A 20,376-nucleotide genomic window follows, 5' to 3' on the forward strand; every position below is an offset into this window, starting at 1 on the left:
TGCTGGAGAAAGGGAATATCTCTTTCATTGTCATATCCCCTAAAGCCCCTAGCATGGTGCCTGGAACAGAGCAGAGCTCAATAACTACTTGTTGAATGAAACAAATTGAGTGAGGGAGTGTCCTCTGCTGAGCTGACTGTTCCCCGCCCTTTGACCAGCTGTGAGTCTGCCAGGGTCTGGCTGGACCCTAGGAAACACCAGCACCACATGTCACCCAGTGACGGGCTTGCTCCCATGTTGCACAAGGCAGGTCTCATTCACCGACATGCAGCTGGGCTGCACAGAAAACAACAGCGACAGCAGCAACAATAACAATAACAAGAACTCGGACCACCCATACAATGTTTGGGTTCAAACTGAAAATGTGGGGCACCTCGTTAAAAATGTATTGAGAAACTCAAGACAGCAGTGGTAGAGCATTAAACCAAGAGTGTGACCCTCCTGAGCCTGTGTGACTGCAGTGGTCACACAACCAGGAAGCCAGCCCCGATGATAATCCCCGTCGGTGCTGGACAGAATTGTTCACATCTTCCTATTCCTCTCACCACCGAAAGATTCAACACTGAGTTGCTTCAGAGAAGGCAGGCCCCCAGTGCAGTGAAGAATTTGTTTACATATCATGAACACCAGGATTGAAAGCCCCAGAGAGAGAGCACAGAGAAAGGGGAAGTTACTACACACGCACAGCGTTAGGAGCGCTTGTTAATTGGGACCAAGCTGAAACCCTGGCGGCGTAACATGAAAGATGATGTTGAATCAGGAGGAGGGTGGTAAAGAGACTTCAACCTGCAGAAGCCAGAGTCTCCTTTTTAGGAGCAGGGCCACGGCCGGCACCAGGTGAAGTCTACCTGTGGAGAATTTTCTCTGCCTGCAGAAAGGATTGGGAAGCTCTGCTGGGTGGGGGAGTCGGCGGGGGCGGGGGGGGGGGCGGTGGGGAGCCACGGGCAGAATGCATAATGGGGCAGGGAAAGTACATCACAATAAAAGCTTACATTTTTAATCTTTGCAAATTACAGGAAGCACGCAGAGGCAATAAACACTGAAGAGGAGGCAAAGAAAATCTGGAGGAATTTTCTAGGCTAAGGTAGGGATGTGCTGGTACAAAGCAAGCTTGGGTTGGAGGAAACTGTCTTTGTAACAGTGGCTGGGATAGCTAGCTTGAGAGGAGAGGGTGGGAGGGAGGCCAGCCATGCGGTGAGATGCGTCTCAGTGCAGGATGGCTCTGTTCGTCCCCTACCCATCCTCTCCACTCTTCTCTCTGCCCTGGGAGCTGCACTTGTATGAAGTATACTGTTGGGCTCCCTTGCCCTCTAGCTGCTGGTTGGCTGCAACCAATGGTGGGCCCAGGTAGGAAACTGGGGGAGAGGGGAGAGTCAGGCTGGGATATTCAGTCTCTCAATTCTATTTGCTGGGTCCCTGTGCGTTAGCTGCGTGCCACCTTGGAAGGGCACAACTCTGGCTCGGGGCCTGGAGGGAGCGCTCCATTCTGATATGGGCTCTTTCTCCCTTTCCCAGGCATGGCAATGGCTCTCTCTGCTACCAGGCTCAGGATACTGCCCCATCAGTACTGCCTTCCCTAAGCCTTGCCCGCACCACCTTTGTGACTAGCCCTTCATTCATCGTCCCTTGTATTACCCCGTCTGCAGGTGCTGTTGATTTCCTGCTTGGATCCTGATGGCAGAGTCCCCAGAGGGCATCTACTACCTTACCCCTGAGAGGCAGTAGGAGGCCTCTCTGCCTCACTATCCATGGAAGGGCAGCAGTTGGTTGGAGCCTCTTGGGAACGGGGACCTCACTACCTGCAAGGGTAGCCCTTGGTTTCCAGAGTTCATCCTTGCACTGAGTTGACAACTGCCTGCTTTTAGATTTTACTTGTTTCTAGCTCTACCCCTTCTTCCAGGATCTGAAGATATGACCACCAGAGCCTTCTTATTTTCATGCTAAGCTTCCCCAGCAGAGCTGACCCCAGCGCATCTTCATCTCTGAAGGCCTCACTAGCTGAGGCGCACTCAGGGATGTACATGGCCTGCCCAGGCTTCTGTGGGGAGGGGCCCGGGACCCTCTGCCCCCCTCCCCCCAGGAGAGCCAATTGCCCTGCATGGCTTATGGAGCTCTGGGGGCTCCCACCTCCCACACTGGGGCCAGGATGGGCGGGGCTTATGCCCAGAGACGGAGCACCCCTTTCTCAAAGGAGCGAACCAGGCATTCTGAGTCAGTGGGCGTGTCGGCCCCTTGTACGCGGGGGGTCAGAACCAGAGAGCGCCTAGGATAGTTGGTTAGACGCTTGGGGCTCTGGGGTCAGGCAGGGTGAGGTCACTTCCAGCTCTGTGACCTTTGCAAGTTATTTCATCTCTTGGGGCCTCATTTTTCTGCAAAATATGCAGAATGGGTTTGAACATGCTAACGGATGAAGCCTGCGTTCTCTCATCTCAGAGATCAAGGGAAAGCTCACTGAATGTCTGACAGTGACAATGACAGGGACCATGGTCCTAGCCCTTGAGAGCTCTGGCATTTCTACCAGGCCGACTACAAACGCAGTTTGGGTGGCCCATGACAGGTGCCATTGTGGTCCCTCATGCTCCCCTGGTTGCACAGAGAAATCCATGGCATGAGTCCAAGGAGGCCCCAGGTGGGGCCCTGGAAAGAAGAACAGGGAAGTATATAAAAGAAAACATTGGCTCTGAGATCACAGAGAGCTGGGTTTGACTCCCAGCCCTACCCCTTAATAGCTGTGTGACCTCAGGCAAGTCATATTGCCTCTCTGGGCCTTGCAAAGGATGGCTGATCTCTCAGGTTACGTTTAGCTCTAAAATTCTACAAGCTGGGGATCACGCACAAGTCTCCAACCTCACTGCATCTCATTTTAATTTCCTGAAAAACAGATTAAAAAAATGAGACGTGGCCGTTCAGCACTTACATCAAGTCAGAAAAGGTTGATTTTTCTAAAGACGGCACAAAGAATCCGCAAATTGTTGCCTAAAAATGGACGAGGCATCTCTTGTCCTCCCTCTCTGCCCTGCTCCACACAGACAGGCCCAGTTAAGCAGCATCCTAGGTGAGAAAACCCGAACCCAGCACGGAGATGGCAACCCTCATGCTTCATTGCTCCTGGGTGACATTCTGAGGTGAGCTGGGCTTCTGGAGGAAGAAAGATCAACGCTGTGTCCCCTGCTGGATGGGATGCAATTATATCTGTTCAAGACGACAGCCTGAGGTAGCAAAGTGTTCGCACCAATGGCTCATGACCCAGGAGATGTTATCAAGCGGCCACAAAAGTTGGGTGAAGGCTGCAAATCCCAGCCCCCTCTGGCAGAGCCTCAAACACACTAGCATTTTAAAGACCCTATAACCTGCTACCCTCTGTTGAACCGAGTGTTATCCAAAGCAACCTTTTTTTCCTTTTCTTTTTCTTCATTTTTAAGGAACACTAGCTCTTGGCAGAAAGAACCAAGGACCAAATCAGAAGCTATGGAATCCTGTCCTAGTTCCAGTACTTAAACATGAGATGATAGGAAAGTCACTCAGCATCTCGGAGACTTGCTTTACCACATCTGTTAAGCGGGTTCATCTGTTCAATGATTAGCAGTGCCCTGTCTACATCACAAGAGTGTGTGAGGGTCAAAGGACAGTATGCAGGCGATGTGCCTTCTATACTGGAGAGTTAATGTGCCCATGTTGGCGCAGGAGATAGTTAACGTTAGGTCTTGGTTATGCAACAGGGAAGTGTGGTCACACTAAACGCACTTCTATGAAACAAAACGTTTACAAAACATGCATTAGTGAAGGCACTGAGTGTGGAGTTGGGTCTAGGCTCATTACACAAAGATTTATTCCAAGGATCCTTTAAATAATGAGTTTCCCTAGTTCATTCAGGCTCAGATTATAAATTACTTGCTAAGAGAGCTGATAAGTCTGGGTGGGCAACCGACATGCAGGAGAAAGTGCCATGTCTCCGAAACTATACGGGAAGTTGGTGGATGATTAAGATTCTATTGATAAAAACTGTTGACACACACTGACAGCAGAACTTTGGTATAAGCAGATTGCTGAACAGATCCTGTGTGTAGATTGTGACGTCTATAGAATTCAAACTCATTCAAAGCATTACTGAATTCATAGCAACTTCCTGATATTGAATATTTTTTCAATAAATAAATGTGGAAAGCATGAGAGCATTCATGTGGGGGTGATGTCTGAGAAATATTTTGATGTTAAAAAGTCATCCTCGTATTTCCAAAGGGTGGGAAACAGTGGTCTAGATCAGAGCTTCTCATACTTGAATGTGAGTCACTGGGGATCCTGTTACCAGGCAGATTCGGTGTGGAGTCTGAGGTTTTGCATTTCTGATGAGCTCCCAGGGGATGCCAGTGCTGCTGGCGGGAGGACCACACTTTGGGTGGCAGGACTCACAGGAGAACATCTATGCTGGAACAGAGCATACCGGGCCTGTGGTTATCTGGCCTCTGCCTACCTCTCCAGCCCAAGGTCTCACCCTTGGATCCAGCCACCCCAGGACACCTGGGCCTGTCCTTGGCCTTTGCTCCCAATTCCCTCCCCCTGGCATCTCACCTCCCTATGACCCACACCCTCCTCTGACTCCCATACACTGCCCAGCTACCTGGCAAACAGGCCTGAAAGTAGGCCCGATGGTCATATCCTCTGTGAGCCACCTACCTCCCCCCACCAAGATACCTTTTTCCCCCTTCCAGAACTGATTATCCCCTCCTTTGCACGCCAGCTTTCCTCTATCCTTCATAGCGCTTGATGACATATAATTGTTTACACGTCTCCCAAGCAGACGGCAAATGCCTGCCATTCCTTAAGGCACTTAACGTGAGAGCTATTGGATCAATGAATTTCCATCTCGCACATAAAAGGAGGCCTCGAGATGGTTCCTAGATCGTGAACACTTTGAAAACCTGGACTGGGCCTTACATCTGTATCCCTGAGTGCCTGGCACATAGTAGGTGCTCTTTGCAACTTATTGGATAGGAAGGCGTGAGCTCTGAGGCGGGGCTGTTTCATCCACCTCCTAGATGGTCCTGTCAGACCACTGCCTACTGGGCCGGGAGTTTTAACCGAAGCACATATATTTTCTGCACAGCACTTTGCATGTGCTTTAAGCAGGTTTTCTCAGAATGACAGAAGTCAGGCTGCTTCTGGCGAATTCATGGATGCCTGCCTCCAGCGGTGCTTCTGGCTTATGGCATCATTTCTCCAGATTCCTTGGCACCTGCGGAGACCACCTCTCCAGTACGAAGGCCCACTCTAACAGTGAGCTCAGAATCGCAGCCAGCCGCACACAGCATGTTCCTGTGCTCCAGACTTGCAGAATTCAGTCCAGAGCCGGCACTTCTCCCTCTGGGGAGGTCCTCGGTACCGGGCACTAGGACAAGAGTCTTTCCTGGAAGCAGAGGTGTTGGGGAAACCATGGCAACCAACCGCATCCCTCTTGCTGTGTCCCATTTGTGATGGGGGCTGGGAACCGTGCTACCCTTGAGAGCTGCTTAGACCTTCCAGCTACGTGGAAATTTTCTGATCATTTTTAAATTTAATTTTAATTTTTATCAAAGCAATACATGTACATCATTTAAAAAGCCAGTTGGTACTGCTCTACCTCTCCCCACCCACCGAGTCCCACTCCTCGGAGGCTACCACTCTCAATGGTTTGAGCTGTTTCTTCCGGTACTGACTTTCATATTTTCACGGACATCAATTGCTCGACAGTTAGTTCTTGGCTTTTAAAATTTTTATATATTACCTACTGAATTTCTACCATGGGAGCTAAGGGTGTAGGCTTCTTGTATGAAGTATCCTAGCATATTCCCCTGCCTTTCACCCTCCTATATAGGCTTAGATGATATTTTGATTAAGTCAGTATCCAGCTTTTACATAATTATGACTATGTGAGTATTGCCCACACCCCAGCCTTATCGTGTATAACGTTTTTGATCTCCTCCTTGTGAAACTATTTTGTTTTTCCTATTTTTTTCCTTTTTGTTTTGTTTGGCTTGTACCTATAGCAGAAATGGAAAAAAAAAAAAAGGTCAAACTCATAGAAAGATCAGAAAAGCATTTGCCAGGACTGGGAGTGGGGGAAATGGAGAGGTTAGTGAAAGTGTACAAACTTTTAGTTATAAGATCAGTAAGTTCGCATGGCACAGGGAGATCAGCTCAGTGCTTTGTGTCCACCTAGAGGGATGGGGTAGGGCGGGTGGGAGGGAGGGAGATGCAAGAGGGAAGAGATATGGGGACACATGTATATGTATAGCTGATTCACTTTGTTATACAGCAGAAACTAACACACCATTGTAAAGCAATTATACTCCAATAAAGATGTTTAAAAAAAAAAAAAAAAAAGACCGGGCTTCCCTGGAGGTGCAGTGGTTGAGAGTCCGCCTACTGATGCAGGGGACATGGGTTCGTGCTCTGGTCTGGGAAGATCTCACATGCCGCGGAGCAGCTGGGCCCGTGAGCCATGGCCGCTGAGCCTGCGCGTCCGGAGCCTGTGCTCCGCAACGGGAGAGGCCACAACAGTGAGAGGCCCGCGTACCGCAAAAAAAAAAAAAAAAAAAAAAAAAAAAAAAAAAATCAATAAGGTGAGAGGATTTAATGTAAAACACGGTGACTATAGTTGATAACACTGTAGCATATAATTGAAATTTGCTGAGAGTAGAACTTAAATGCTATCATGTATATATAGGAATATATTTTATATATATATATATATATATATATATATTTAAAACCAAATTCTACCCTCATACTTCATTTGTAGGTTGCTGGATATAGAGCTCTATCTTAGAAAAGAAAGATTCCCACCCCACCTTGGTCCCTGCCCCAAATGTGAAGGCATTCTGCCATTGTCTTCTGGCTTCAACTACCCCTGTGGAGAAGTCTATGCTGATTCTAGATCCTAGGTATGTGACTGTTTTTTTTCCTCTCCAGAACCTTTTAAAAGGTTTTCTTTATCTCTATGAGGCCGAATTTCACAAGGATGCATCTTGGTCTGGTTCTTTTGCCACTTATTACAGGACTTAGTGAATTCTTTTTTTTTTCTTTTTTTTTTTTTTTGCGGTACGCGGGCCTCTCACTGTTGTGGCCTCTCCCGTGGCGGAGCACAGGCTCCGGATGCGCAGGCTCAGCGGCCATGGCTCACGGGCCCAGCTGCTCCACGGCATGTGGGATCCTCCCGGACTGGGGCACGAACCTGTGTCCCCTGCATCGGCAGGCGGACTCTCAACCACTGCGCCACCAGGGAAGCCCAGTGAATTCTTTTAATATGGAAAATCATGTGGGTCAGTTGGGAATTTTTCTTATTTTATTTCTTTGGCAACATCCTCTTCTCCACTCTCTCACTTTTGTTATTCTAGAACTCCTAGTTGTAGGATGTTGGGCTTTCTGGATTTATCCTCTCATGTTCATATTTTTTTCTCTCCCATCTTCCATATCTTTGTCTTTTTGTTTTACTTTTCAGGCGATTTCCTAAATTCCAAAGCTTCTGTGGGTTTAAAAAAATGGTTGCAATAATATTTTTAATTTCCAGGAGGTTTTTTTAAAAAAACTTTTTCTTTGAATGTTACTTTTTAATAGCATCCTATTTTAATAGCTGGTGTTTATGAATGCATTATTCATATTATCTCTTATCTCTTGAGAATTTTAATTAAAACAGTTTGATGTTTCCTTCTGCTTCCTACACTTATTTTTTATTTATCAAACACATACATAGTGTTTAATATTATTCAGGCACTTTTCTAAGTATTTCAAAAATATTAACTCATTTCGATCTTCCTAACAACCTTGAAGAGTAGATAATAATATTATTCTCATTTTAGAGGTGATGGAACTGAGGCTCAGAGAGGTTAAGTAACTTGTCGAAGGTCACATAGCTAGTAAGTTGTATAGCTGGATTTGAACCCGGGCTCTAGAGCTTTTTGCCATTAACCATTATCTCTATTTCCTCAAAGTTTCTTTTTTGTTTGTTTGGTTTTGGTTCCTTTCCTGTTAGTGGCTCCCCTCAAATGCTTGGCTTGTGGACTCTCCATTCATAGTTAAGAGGTACTTATTAGTTTTTTAAAATTTATTTATTTATTTTTGGCTGCATTGGGTCTTTGTTGCTGTGCGCGGGTTTTCTCTAGCTGTGGAGAGCCGGGGTTACTCTTCGTTGTGGTGCAGGGGTTCTCATTGCAGTGGCTCCTCTTGTTACGCGGCACGGGCTCTAGGTGCACGGGCTTCAGTAGTTGTGACGCATGGGCTTAGTTGCTCCACCGCAGGTGGGATCTTCCTGGACCAGGGCTCAAACCTGTGTCCCCTGCATTTGCAGGTGGATTCTTAATCACTGCGCCACCAGGGAAGCCCAACTGGTACTTCGAGCCTGGACAGTCTTCCTTGTGTGTGGGAAGACTTACCAGGGGACTTCACCCTAGGGTGATCTAACTAGGTTTGTGTGGGGACTCCTGACTGTCATTCTCTGCGAATCTTTTCTATTGAGCTTGTCAGTGTCTCCAGGAAGGGATTCCCCAGATCTCTGGTTGCGGGTGGGCGAGGTAGATTAGTCTGGCTGGGGGTCTCACTACTCAGTAAGCAGAATTTCAGCTTATCTCCCTGTTTTCTGTACAGCACCTCACCCATGCCCTCAGCTTTGCCTGGTCTCCCCCAGCCCAGAGCCTGTCTATTTCAATCTTATCTTTTGCTGGGGTGCAGAGAGATATTTGGCTGCTTTGGGCCATGGGAGGACATCTGGGGGACTTAACAGCTCCTTTTACAGACTTTTAACTAATCCTCCTAGTTTTACCTGCACCTCTCAACCGTGTCGTCAACAGTATCTGATGCTTCCAACCCCTCATACTTTCTGGGAGGAGGGGGGCATCTATGGTGAGAATCGCTTGACTTTAATTGGTTTCCCTGTGCAGAGCCTGATCCTTCAGCCTCGTCTGCTCAGTCAGTTACCATCTGCTCTCCATTTTCCAAAAACTTGCTGACATCTACTATTGTCTTCTCACCCATCTTCTTCGTCCTCGTGGGTTTATACTCTTAAAAAAAAAAATCTCTGATTGCAATTTAGGGGAAGTTTGGGGAGGGAGCCTCCACACATACTTATGTTCATTCCACTGCGTTGGACCAGAAATCTACACTGTCAATTTCCCTGAAGCTTTGGAGCTCAGCGGGCACTTCATGGACTCCTTTCACTATGCCAGGAGAAGGGGGAGGGATGTAGAGCTGGTCTCTGGGATGTACACAGCCATAGGACCAATGGGTGCTTTTCATTCCCAATAACATCGGTTGCCCATTCAATGGTTTTCAAGCTGGTCTCCTTGGAGTCCTAGGGTTCCTCCAGGAATGTCTCAGGGTCGGCCACAGTGAGTATGGAGAAATCAAACTGGGGGCCCCGTCTCCAGCTGGACCAGAGCAGCTCTACCTTTATCTGCTTTATATATTGGAGCTGTGCTAAAGCTTTTGTTCAGTACAAGGATACTGCTATGGAAAAAAAAAAAAAGAGGAAAAAATAGAAAAGGAGAACGGCAACAGACCTATCATTATATGCCATTCTGTCTCCAAAGATGTCACTGGAACTTTTTTTTTCTGAGCTATTTTCATGGCAGTGCCTTTACAATCACATTTTGAACATTAAAGGAATATAGTGGAAGGAGAATCGCTTTTGGGTCCATATGTGGGATTTCAGCTTTGGTTCAACCACTCAGCGAAGTGTGTGTTCTTGGGGAGATTCCCCCAAGGGGAACACACAAGCCCAGCTTCTCTGGGCTCCAGTTTCTTTATTTTTCAGTGGGGATAACACCTCGTTAGCAGGGTCACTTGGAGGATTCATGGGATAGAATGTTCACGGCACATAGTAGCTACTCATTAACATTAGTTTCTTCCTCAGCCTGGCCCCATCAGTATGCAAAACACAGCAATTTTTTTCTCTCTCTCAACAGATATGTCAAAAAATATTTATTGCCCTGGTATGTGTCAGTGAGCCAGACAGTCCAAGATCCCTATCTCTTGGAGCATGTGTTTCAATAGAGGAGGATGGTATACTCGAAGGTGACACACGACATGGAACAAAGGACAAGCAGAACAGATAAGGAGGGGTAAGGAGTGGGGTGGGGGTACAATCTTCAGTAGGGTAGTCAGGGTAGGTGATGTCTGAGCAAAGACTCGATGGAGGTGAAGCAATAAGCCGTGTGGGTCCGAGCAGGGAATTCTAGGCAGAAGGAAAGGAGAATGCAGATGCTTGAAGGTAAGCTTTCCTGGAGGGTACAAGGAGTTCCAGGGAAGCCAGAGTCGTTACTGCCAAGCGAACAAGGGGACAGGGTAAAGGGGATGAGGCTGGGGAGATAATATGGGGCAAGACATTGACCTCTATTAGAGCACTGACTCTCAAAATAATTGCTCAAAAATATAATGTCAAATTCATTTTGCCACAATATTAGAACTTGGGGACCTCAAGGCGGAGTTTACTTGATTACAAAGTGTGTTCTACATCAGGGTGAATGAAGGGTATAAAATCTGAGCCTGTCTACTTAGAATGCAAGCTCATTAGAGAGCTCCCTGCACACCAATTCTGGTTCTCTCAGATGTAACCCATCCCCACCCTCGCCCCCTCTTTCCCCAGCAGGGCCATTCTTGGGACAGTCTCGGGAACCCAGCTCCCTCAGGGTTCCCATGTCCTTCCATGAACACACTCCTGCTCACTGATTGGTCCAGAGGTGGGCACCTGACTGGCTGGACCAATGAGTCCCTTCCCTGTTTTTTGTTGTTGTTGTTGTTGTTGTCGTTCTTTTTAAATAGGATATCAGTGAGAGAACCAGAATGGTCTCTCGCTGGTGGCAGGACGTGTAAGATATACATCTATTGGGAACCATGTGTGAAAAGATATATGTGTGGAAAAAGCCTGTCTCTAGTGAGAGAGAATAAAGCAGTTAAGAAAGAGGAGAGGTGAGAGAAGGGGTGAGAGATCGAGGAATCTCCTGCCCTTGGTTCCAGTTGTTTCTGATGCTGCACCCTTGCCTTCCTGCTGCTGGGTTGTTGAAGTTTGCCTTGGATTCCACGGGCAATACAATTCCTTTCATGCCCAGGCTTGTTTGAATCTGGTTTTCTCATTTGCAGCCTAGATAACCCACTGCTTATTTCTTTTATCTTTGAAGTTACTCAGAGGCATCTACACAGAGTTTCATTTTTAACAACCTCCCACCCGCCTTCAATTTAATTTCCTTTAGAAAAACGTTGGTCATGAAATCTGCACTTCCGTAGTCGAGGACAGCTTTTCTGTCCTTTTTCTATTTTGTGAGCTCCTCCATGAAAAAGAAGGTTTTCCACGGTCAAAAGCACTGAGGAAATAAATGGTGTATGCAATATGCCTATCTTGGAGATTTATAATGTAGTGTATTAAAGAATTCCTGTCCTGAATTAATGTGTTTAATTTTGCCTAACCAGGGTTCCCCAGATCCTTTCTATTCCTGTAACAGGTAACATCTGAAACTGCTAACAGCCCATAGGGCCGACTTGGGGGCATACGGTCAAGGTCCATGTGTGACTGAGCCTGCCATCTTCAAAATGGCATATTTCCAGGCTGCCTTGCACAAGGATGTTTGACCAAGGAGGCACTGTCAGCCCGGAGGAAAGGACACTTTTGGTAAATTTCATGGTTACTTTCTACTCGCTAAGCATGAGTCCATAGGGTTGGGGCCACCCAAAGAGGGCGCCTCTTCCTAAGTCGCTCCTTGGCACCAAAGGTCCATCCTCTAGGTCAGAGTTACACCTGGGGGCGTGGCTCCCCCACTGCTTCCTTACACGCCTGGAGGTGAAGCAAGAATGTGTCAGAGGCTCTGCTTTGAGAACCAGACATCCAGATGATAAGGCGTGCAGGACCCTGGCATAGGTGTGAGATATCTGGCATAGTCTCTGCCTCTGGGATGGGTTTGACCATCCTCCCATCTACTGGTTGCCGTTATCAACCTTCCACTGCTTACAGTTTGCAGACAGCTCTCATCTGATCGGCTGATAAAGGCAGGGCTGGGGGTTTGATCTTCGGTCTGACTCTGTAAAGCCACTTTCCCGTCCTCCTACTTTGCCTCTGTCATCAAGTTGTCTGTGGCCACTCCCTCAAGAGCCAACTTTCAATTTCTTTCTTCTCCATCATCACCCAAATACCTCCTCTAAGGACCCAGGCTCCTTTGCCTGGGGATTGAGAGGAAGTGGAAACGTAAAGGAGGCAAGATGGCATCTGTGGAGCCACACGGCTTGGCAGGTCAGGAAGGCTCCTCCCTGCCGAGGACTGTGGCGGCGAGAGGCTTGGCCGTGCCCCCAGCCCATGGGCGCAATGAGCAAACAGCAGGATGTGGCCGTGTCTCCTTAGGTGGCCTTGTGGACCAGCATCCCTCACCGGCCAGAGCCCGCCTCTCCTCCTCCGGCAGGTGTGTGGACCTCACTCCCACCCACGTGAGGCTCACCCCCCCAACCAGCGCAGGAAACGAGCAGCTTTAAGGTGACCAGAGTCTCCAAGAGATGCTCATGCGTGGTGATGTATCAGCCTGAAGAAAGGTACCATAGAGGAAGCCTGGAGGTGTCCAGCCTGGGTGAAGCACCGAACCTCAGCCTCCTTCCCTGGCAAACGGGGATGAGGGGCCCTTCCTAGCACGCAGGGCTGCGGAGGAGGGAGGACGATTACGGTCCCAGAGGGACCGTCTCCCACATTGCTGGAGGGGGGCCAAGGGATACTGAATTCAGGAAAGTGGACGGGATCATCGAAGCGTCTGCTCAACCAGGGTCAGACTGGGCTTGGAGGGCCTGGAGCCTGAGGTGAGCTGCCAGAGATGGTGCCGGAACGAGTCGCGTGGCGCCCTCTTGCCGCTCAGCTGCAGCAGCCGGAGGACTGAGCACAATGGGAGGTGACTGGCCCTGCTCACCGCCCCCCCGCGCCCCCCACCGTGGGATGCCCAGGTAAGAGCCGCCGGGAGGGCCGGTGCGGGGGAGGGGGGAGAGCTCGGGGTTTGCGGGTGGTCGTCCCGGTGCGGGGGAGGCCTTCGCTGCCCTCAGAAGCCTGGTGGGCCTGGGCCTGGTGAGGGCCAGACCTCAGGATGGGGGCTGGGGGGACCGGCTGCAGGAGTCACGGGGTGGGGACTGCAAGAAGTGAGGGCCAGCCTGCTCGGCCTCCAACCTCTCCTCCGCGCCAACCTGAGGGCCCAAGCCTCTGTCCTGCTGGAATCTTCTCTCCCTTCATCCCTCTTTGTGGCCCCTCCCAGGCCCATCTCTAGACCCCCTCCCCCTTCCCCCCCGTTTCGCCCTGAACCCAGCGTTAATCTCACTTTGGGTCTCCTTGGCATCCAGTGTCCCATGCTTGGGCACCTTTGTACTCTCTCCACCTGCTGAGATTCTAGAGGCGGTCAGCATCCCTGGGCTTACTGGCCGCATCACTCCAACCTCTGCTTCCATCATCACGTGCCTTCTCTGTCTGACCTTCCTGCACCCCTCTTATGAGGACCCACCTGTGTAATCCAGGATAATCTCAAGACCCCGTGCAAGTACCCCATGTTTTCCCTGAACCCTCCCTCCTCCCAGGCGAAGGCTGCCGTCCTGCCGCAGCACGGGGGACCCTCATGTCCCACTGGATTCTGTGTCTCCTCCTCTAGGCTGTGATCAAGGGCTTGCTCTTTTTCAATTTAATGTCCTTATTTTTGTGCAAAGCCTGAGATAGCATACGTGGCTAATGAACAGTTTGCTGAATAAATAAATGCATAATTGGATGCATGAAATAAGCTTTGGGGACTGTACACACGGGCAGCCATGGTGCCAGGCCCCTGTGTCTGTGCGCTTCAGTTCTCCAGCAGCCTCTCCACCTTCCCTCAGTGGGAGGAGTCTGCTTTCCTTTCCCTTGGGCCTGCTAGCTGGGCTGGGATATTCAAGCTGGTGGTAGAGGAAGGAGCTGGTTCACCCCTTCCTCTTCTCCTGAAACCAAGCCACCTACCTCCCCATCCATACTTGTTAATTCCAACCTTCCTCCCTGCCTTCCCTTTCCAATGGTCCCATCATCTGCCCGCTCCCACCTAGTGAAATCCAAGGTAACCCAGGGCATCATTGCAGTCCATACCAGGGACATCCTTATGTTGACTGTCATGTCACTAACCCCCTGACGGACAGCAGTCCTTCACCAGGTGGGCCAAGACAGCCCACCCGAGGCAAACGTCTTTCAGAGTCCGCACCCCTCCACCGTCACCCACTGCCCCAGTCCCTGGCCCAGCTCACCTGTCTCTCCCCAGATGGGCAGGTACTCATCTTGCTGAATGTCCAGCATGATCTCCAGCCCGTTGCCTGTCCCCCCCTTGACTGTTGTGAGCAGAGGTTTGCCATCCTCGCCTGAGTTAAACATGTAACACTTCCCATATTTTGTAAACACCTGAAGGAGAGAAGAGAGAGAGAGAAGCACATGGGTGACTTCAGACTGGGCTCCAGAGACTGGGGAGACCCCAGAAATCCAACAGCAGGCTAGAGTCCCCACTGCCCGTCACAATCAACCCTCCTGGCGACAATGATTCCTCGCCCCTGGCTAATGGCCTGACTTTTGCCAAGTGGGACTCTGGCATCAAAGAACACATCGGACACCTTTGGCTTTTGTTGCAGTGGGATCTGCTCTTTTCTCCCTCTGTACACCACACCCCCGCCCTGGGCAGTAACGCGCCTTTCAAGTGTCCGGCATTATCTGTATCCTCTTGACCCTCTAATCTGCGCCTCCAGCCCCAAGCTCTCTCTCGGGTTCCAGACACACTGATCCCACTGCCTGCTAAGCGTGGCCTCAGGGGGACCCATGGATCCCCGACACTCAGCATGTCCCCGTGGGATCAAATCTTCCTCAGCCTCTGTGCCCCACTGGATGGTTCTCCGGTACACCGTGTCCCGGGGAACAGCATTGCCACCTGCCTAGGGGCTCACGCCAGACCCTCAGAGCGGCTGCCCACACCTCCTCTTCCTTACCCCCACATGCAATTAGCCGGCAGGGCCCGTCAACACTGTCTCTACATCCGACTTGAATTTTGCCTTCTCTCTTCTGCACTGCTTTAACTTAGGACCCCCATCATTTCTTGCCTGGGATGCTGCAGTTTTCCAGCTAGGCTCCCGGATTCCAGACAACTTTCTCCAGCCCCTCCTCTAAGTTCACTGTGGCTCACTCTTTCAGAAATGCAAACCTATTATATTAAGCCTGTGCTTAAAATCCACCAGGACTGCCCATCCCCCTTACAGTAAGGTCCAGGCCCTCCCTCCACACCCAGTTTTCTATGATGCTCTCTGCCTGCTCTATCCTCCTCTTCCCATCTGAGTCCACGAGAATCCACTAGAAGTGAAGCTCCATGGGTTCAGAGACTACCTCTGCACGTACATCGAGGAATCTAGCACAGGGCCTGGCACCTGGGGGTGCTCCAGAAATATATGTCAAGTGGATGAATGAATGAATGAACGAGTGAGTGAGTGGGTGGGTGGAGCCAGATCAAACAACTTGCAGCACCTCTGGATGTGTCCTGCTGGTTCACGTAGTACTTGCGGTTTTCTAGTTGCTGCTGCTGCCGCCTGTAACTCCTCTCGTTCCTCTTTCTGCCTAGACAGCATCTAGTTCTCTGCCTGGGCAGCCTCTGTTCTCCAAGACTGGATTGATGCATCTCCTCCTGCAAGATGCCTTCCCGTGCTCCTGGACCAAGTTATATGACATCCCTCCTCACTGTGCCCCTTGCTCTTTCACCACGGCAGCTTTCACGTGCAACAGTAAACATGGGTGGGTACTGTTCCTCCCATTATGCAGAGGAAGAAACCACAGCCCAGAGAGGTTAAGCGACTTGCCTAAGGTCACACAGCTATTAAGTAGAGAAGCTGAGATTCAAAGCCATGTCTGTCTGACTCTAACACACGCGATCTTTCTGAGCATGTTGACGTTGTCACTGGGATGTTTCTGAGCCATACGCTGCTCCTCTCTGCCTTGCTTTTTCCATCAGCCAATCAATATTCATATGCATGAGCTCCTACTATGTGCAAGTATTATGGGGACTGTACAAGCCCTGCTACTGCCTCTTGTTTTATAACCTCACACTCCCAGTATTTTCCTTTATAGCACACATCAAAGCGTGTAACTAGATGGCGATTCACGCGATTGTTTGTTGGAGGGGGCGGGGCTGTGTCTGTTTTGTGGAATGAATGAATGAATGGGCTCCAAGTTGTTGCTACTCCCATCCCCCTGCCCACCTCTGGGAGGTGCCCTTTGGTGCTGGGCAGCCTTGCTGGTTCTGGCGGGAGCTCACGCTGACATCTTGTCCCACCCCCTTCCCTCTCTTTCTCTGCTCTGGCCTTCTCAGCTTCCTAACTGATTGCTCCTAAGCATTTTTGCTTGCTTCTCCATGAAGGTATTTATTAGAGGAAAGATAGTTTACCTTTGCAGAGGCAGGAGAAGGGGCTCAGAGGCAGGAGAAGGGGCTCAGAGACAGGCGGGCTCATGCTCACTGCACTTCTCTGCTGGCCTCCTTCTCAGCCGCTCCTGCCTGGGCTTTTCGGAGAGGATCACTCTCCTCTCTGCTCAACATCAAAGGCCTGAGAGCTATGTACACACAGTGCAGTTTTGCTACAAATTTGGGACAAGATGCCGCTCCCCTTCCCCATTTCGATGCATAATGACGTGTAAGTGTAACATGCGCTTCCAATTTATGCCTTATCGCCGCCAGCCAGAAAATACAATTTATTTAAGTCTAGACTTTTAGGTTGAGCCTGCTGCTTCTTCAGACCTGCCATTCTCCAAGGCGCTTCTCGGTAAGTGCTGACAGCCCCGTCGTGGATGGCAGGGCTGGATTTGCAAGGTTGCTAAGAGTCTAGAATTGTCCTTAGTTGAATCGGTTTGTAAGAATTAATGGTGCACGTTTCAAACCTGGATCTCCAGGAGTGATGGGGCGGTTGTGGGGGGAAGCCTGAGATAAAGATGGGCCCCATGACCATCAGTTTCATTGCTCACACTGGTACCGTGTGTTACAGTTCAGAGATGGCACGTGGGCAGCTTCAACTTTCTCAATGGCCCCGTGAAGTCGGAGGGAAGAAAACCAACAGTTCCTGAGCCTCTACTCTGTGCTGGTCCCTGCTTGGCATTTTCATAGGAGTTATAGCATTCCTAATTATGGTCTCAACTACCCTGATGGGGAAGCATCTTATTATCACATGCCCATTTTACAGTTGGGAAGACTGAGACTTAGTGAAGAGGTAGGTAGTAGAGCTGGGACTCATGGGTGTGACTTTACCACCAAGGAAGGAACACTGAAATTTCGAGCCAGACAAGAAGGTATCAAAGCAGATTTCTCATTATCTGTCAAGTCCGTGGCCTTGAACATGGCATTTACTTTTCCCAACTCCAGTTTCTTCATCTGAAAATTGAGCAAGATAATCTTGCCACATGGTTGTAACGCCTAAATGAGAGAATGCAAGTGAATTTGTTTGGAAGATTACATAATAGACATCTTTACGAGTCATGAATCCATACTAGGTCCTTTTCAGCAAAAGAGAGAGAAATTATTTGGGTTACGGGGGAGGTCAGTCATAAACTGAAGAATGGGGGTGGGGTTGAGGAGTCCTGTCCTCTCTGCTTATGTCCCCACGATACTAAGCTCATCTTGAAGTAGTTATAGGGGATGGAAACTGCCATGTGCCACTAACTGCTTATTCCTTAAGAATGTTAAGCCTGTTGCTGAAAGCCCAGGGCAGCCAATGAGATCGCTGGGGCCATGGAGTTCTGTGGGAAGGGGACATACTTTGATGCACAAAATCCACTTGGAAAATCTACATTTGGATTCCAACAACTGAATTGTAGCCGGTTACTGGTAGAGTGGATAGCCACCGCCAGTCTGAATCTGGCGCGTTCTAGCCTGTAATTTTCAGTTTTGGTAGTGTCTTTGCCTGGTTTTGGTATCAGGGTGATGGTGGCTTCATAGAATGACTCTGGGAGTGTTCCCTCCTCTTCAGTCTTTTGGAGGAGTTTGAGAAGGATTGGTATAAGTTATTCTTTGTATGTTTGGTGGAATTCCCCAGTGAAGCCCTCTGGCCCTGGACTTTGGTTTACAGGGAGTGTTTTTTTTTTTTTTTTTTTTTAAACTACAGATTCTATTTCACTTCTAGTGATTGGTCTGTTCAAATGATCTATTTCTTTTTGATTCAGTTTTGGTGGGCCATATGTTTCTAGAAACTTGTCCATTTCTTCTAGGTTATTCAATCTGTTGGCATATAATTGTCCACAGTTGGCACGTTCTAGATAAAAGAAACCTGGGTGTGGGGATGGGGAGAGGGTCTCACTGCCTTCCAGTAGGTCTAAGAATAGCCCCGATGTCACAGACTGGCTTTGCTACCCTCTCTGGAGCACCATTCACATTTTGTCTGTTGTCACTAATTTTTGCAGCAGCCCTATGAGTTTGGTATTATCACCCTTGTCTTACAGATAAGGAAACTGAGGCCCAGAGAGGCTGAACCAGGTCATAGAGCTGGTAAGTAGAGATTCCAGGGTGAAAGTCATCTTTGCCAAAAATCTTCCTGCCCAAATGTCTCATTTTGCATGTGGAGAGTCTAAGGTTCAGAGAGGTGAAGTGTCCTGCCCCAGGTCACACAGCTAGTTTGGGAGCAGAGCTGAGACCTGGGCTTGGGTCTACGCTCTTCCTCTAAAGCTTTCTGTTTGCACATGCCAGGGGTTGAAGATTACGGCTAAGCTTCCCTCGCCGGGGTACTGCATCCAGGAATAAGAAAGATTGGCAACTCCAGCTGGCCTGGGTACCAGCCTCTAGGCTCGGTATGACCTGTTGGGGCACCCCGCCTTACAGAGCCTGGGAAATGCAACGTGGAGCCCTTGCTGGGAACGGTTAGGAACAGCAGATACCCACGAAGACACGGTTTTCTGGTCCAATTAGTAGTGCAAACATTTCAACACCATGTACCTACTTAAGAAAATAAATTATGTATAAGCTCCCTTAAGGACTGTTGAAATAACCACTTACTAGCACACAACTGGGCCTGCAGTCTTCAAACCTCCCAACCCTTCATTAATCCTGACCTTTAGGGCTTCTCCTAAGCAGTGGGCTCCTTGTCTCTTCTTGCTTATTACACTTGAAGGAAATGAAATTGTGCTGCTCCATAAGACCTCTAAAGCTCAGTCTTGAGTTGAATGAACTTTCCTCCCAGTGAGTTGCTGAAAATTCTCATTAGGCTGCCCTCAAAATAATGGACATGCTGAAGCGCACTGTTTCATCTGCTCTGTTCTTCTCTGTCAAACTCCTCCAACACATTTCACACATGGGGAAGTGAGACAGTCTGTCAAATGGGTTACCAGGCTTCCAGTAAACAAAATGAAGCTGCCTTTTGTTTTCTGAAGTTGCAAGGAACGTGTTTGAAAATGAAGTACGGCAGAGGGATGTGTGCGTGAGGAGGCCGCCATAGACGGTCAGCTCTTTGAAGGCAAGGACGGCATCTCGTTAAGAAATCTCCTTGCTTATTCATCTCTTCCTTCAACAGGAATTTCTGACCACCTATCGTGTTCCAAGGACTGTTGCATGACTCTTCTTTTTCCCCACAATGAGATTAAAAAGGCGATTTCATCCATTTCATGGATACCCATGAAAGCACCTCCGCATGGCTGTTGTGGTCCTTGGGAATGAAGGAGATGAGGGGAAAGTGGGCAAACACTTCTCCCCGCTTCCCGACCGGTCTCTTTTAGGACATCATTAATATCATTCTTCTTCGGGCTCCTTTTTGAAGGGGAAAGAAGAATGTACAGTCACTGGGCATTTACCACGAGGCAGGCACTATGCTGATTGCTTATACACCTTCTATATTTTAAGGCTCACACAGCCCACAGATGTAGGTGTTATTCTCCCCAATTTGCAGATGAGAAATTGAGGCTCTGCGAGGCTAAATACCTCATCCAAGGTCCTACAGCTAGAGCGTGGTTCGTCTGACTTTTCCCTTTGTATGTATGGGGCGCTCAAAGAACCCTTAGCATTCTTGGAGCGCATGCTATGGTACTGCGATCCCCCTCCTTCGAGCCCCTGCGCCCATCTGCCGGGGTGTGACGTTTGTTGTACCAGTTTCACTAGGAAGCCGCCTGTCTCCTCCTTCCAAGCCTGAAGCACAGCCTGGGCCTTTTCTGCTGGGCAACTGTCCAGAGAGCTTCAGACCACGCGGGAAGAGATGTGTGAGCCCCACGCAGAAGAAAAGAGCATCAGGTGACTGCAAATCTGTGAGCTGGGGAAACAGCACGGAGGGGAGCGACAGGTGACTCTGAGCGCTCTCCTTCAAGTCACACATTTTGTGAGCAAATGTTCTCTAGGAGGACGGCTCACAGAGGCACAGGGGCAACTTGAAGGCACCTGGAGT

The 20,376-nt window shown here is 49.2% G+C and overlaps 1 protein-coding gene across 2 annotated transcripts in view; it reads right to left on the bottom strand.

The window, feature by feature from the left end:
• ASIC2 (acid sensing ion channel subunit 2) overlaps nt 1–20,376 on the bottom strand; it is a 1,026,308-nt gene that overhangs the window by 65,669 nt on the left and 940,263 nt on the right. For both annotated transcript variants that reach the window (XM_060133625.1, XM_060133624.1), the window contains exon 2: nt 14,245–14,395. In XM_060133625.1, the coding sequence (XP_059989608.1) occupies nt 14,245–14,395 (151 nt within the window). The remainder of the gene's footprint in view (nt 1–14,244; nt 14,396–20,376) is intronic.

This window comes from Lagenorhynchus albirostris, chromosome 20, assembly GCF_949774975.1.
Source record: "Lagenorhynchus albirostris chromosome 20, mLagAlb1.1, whole genome shotgun sequence".
Lineage (NCBI taxonomy): Eukaryota > Metazoa > Chordata > Mammalia > Artiodactyla > Delphinidae > Lagenorhynchus > Lagenorhynchus albirostris.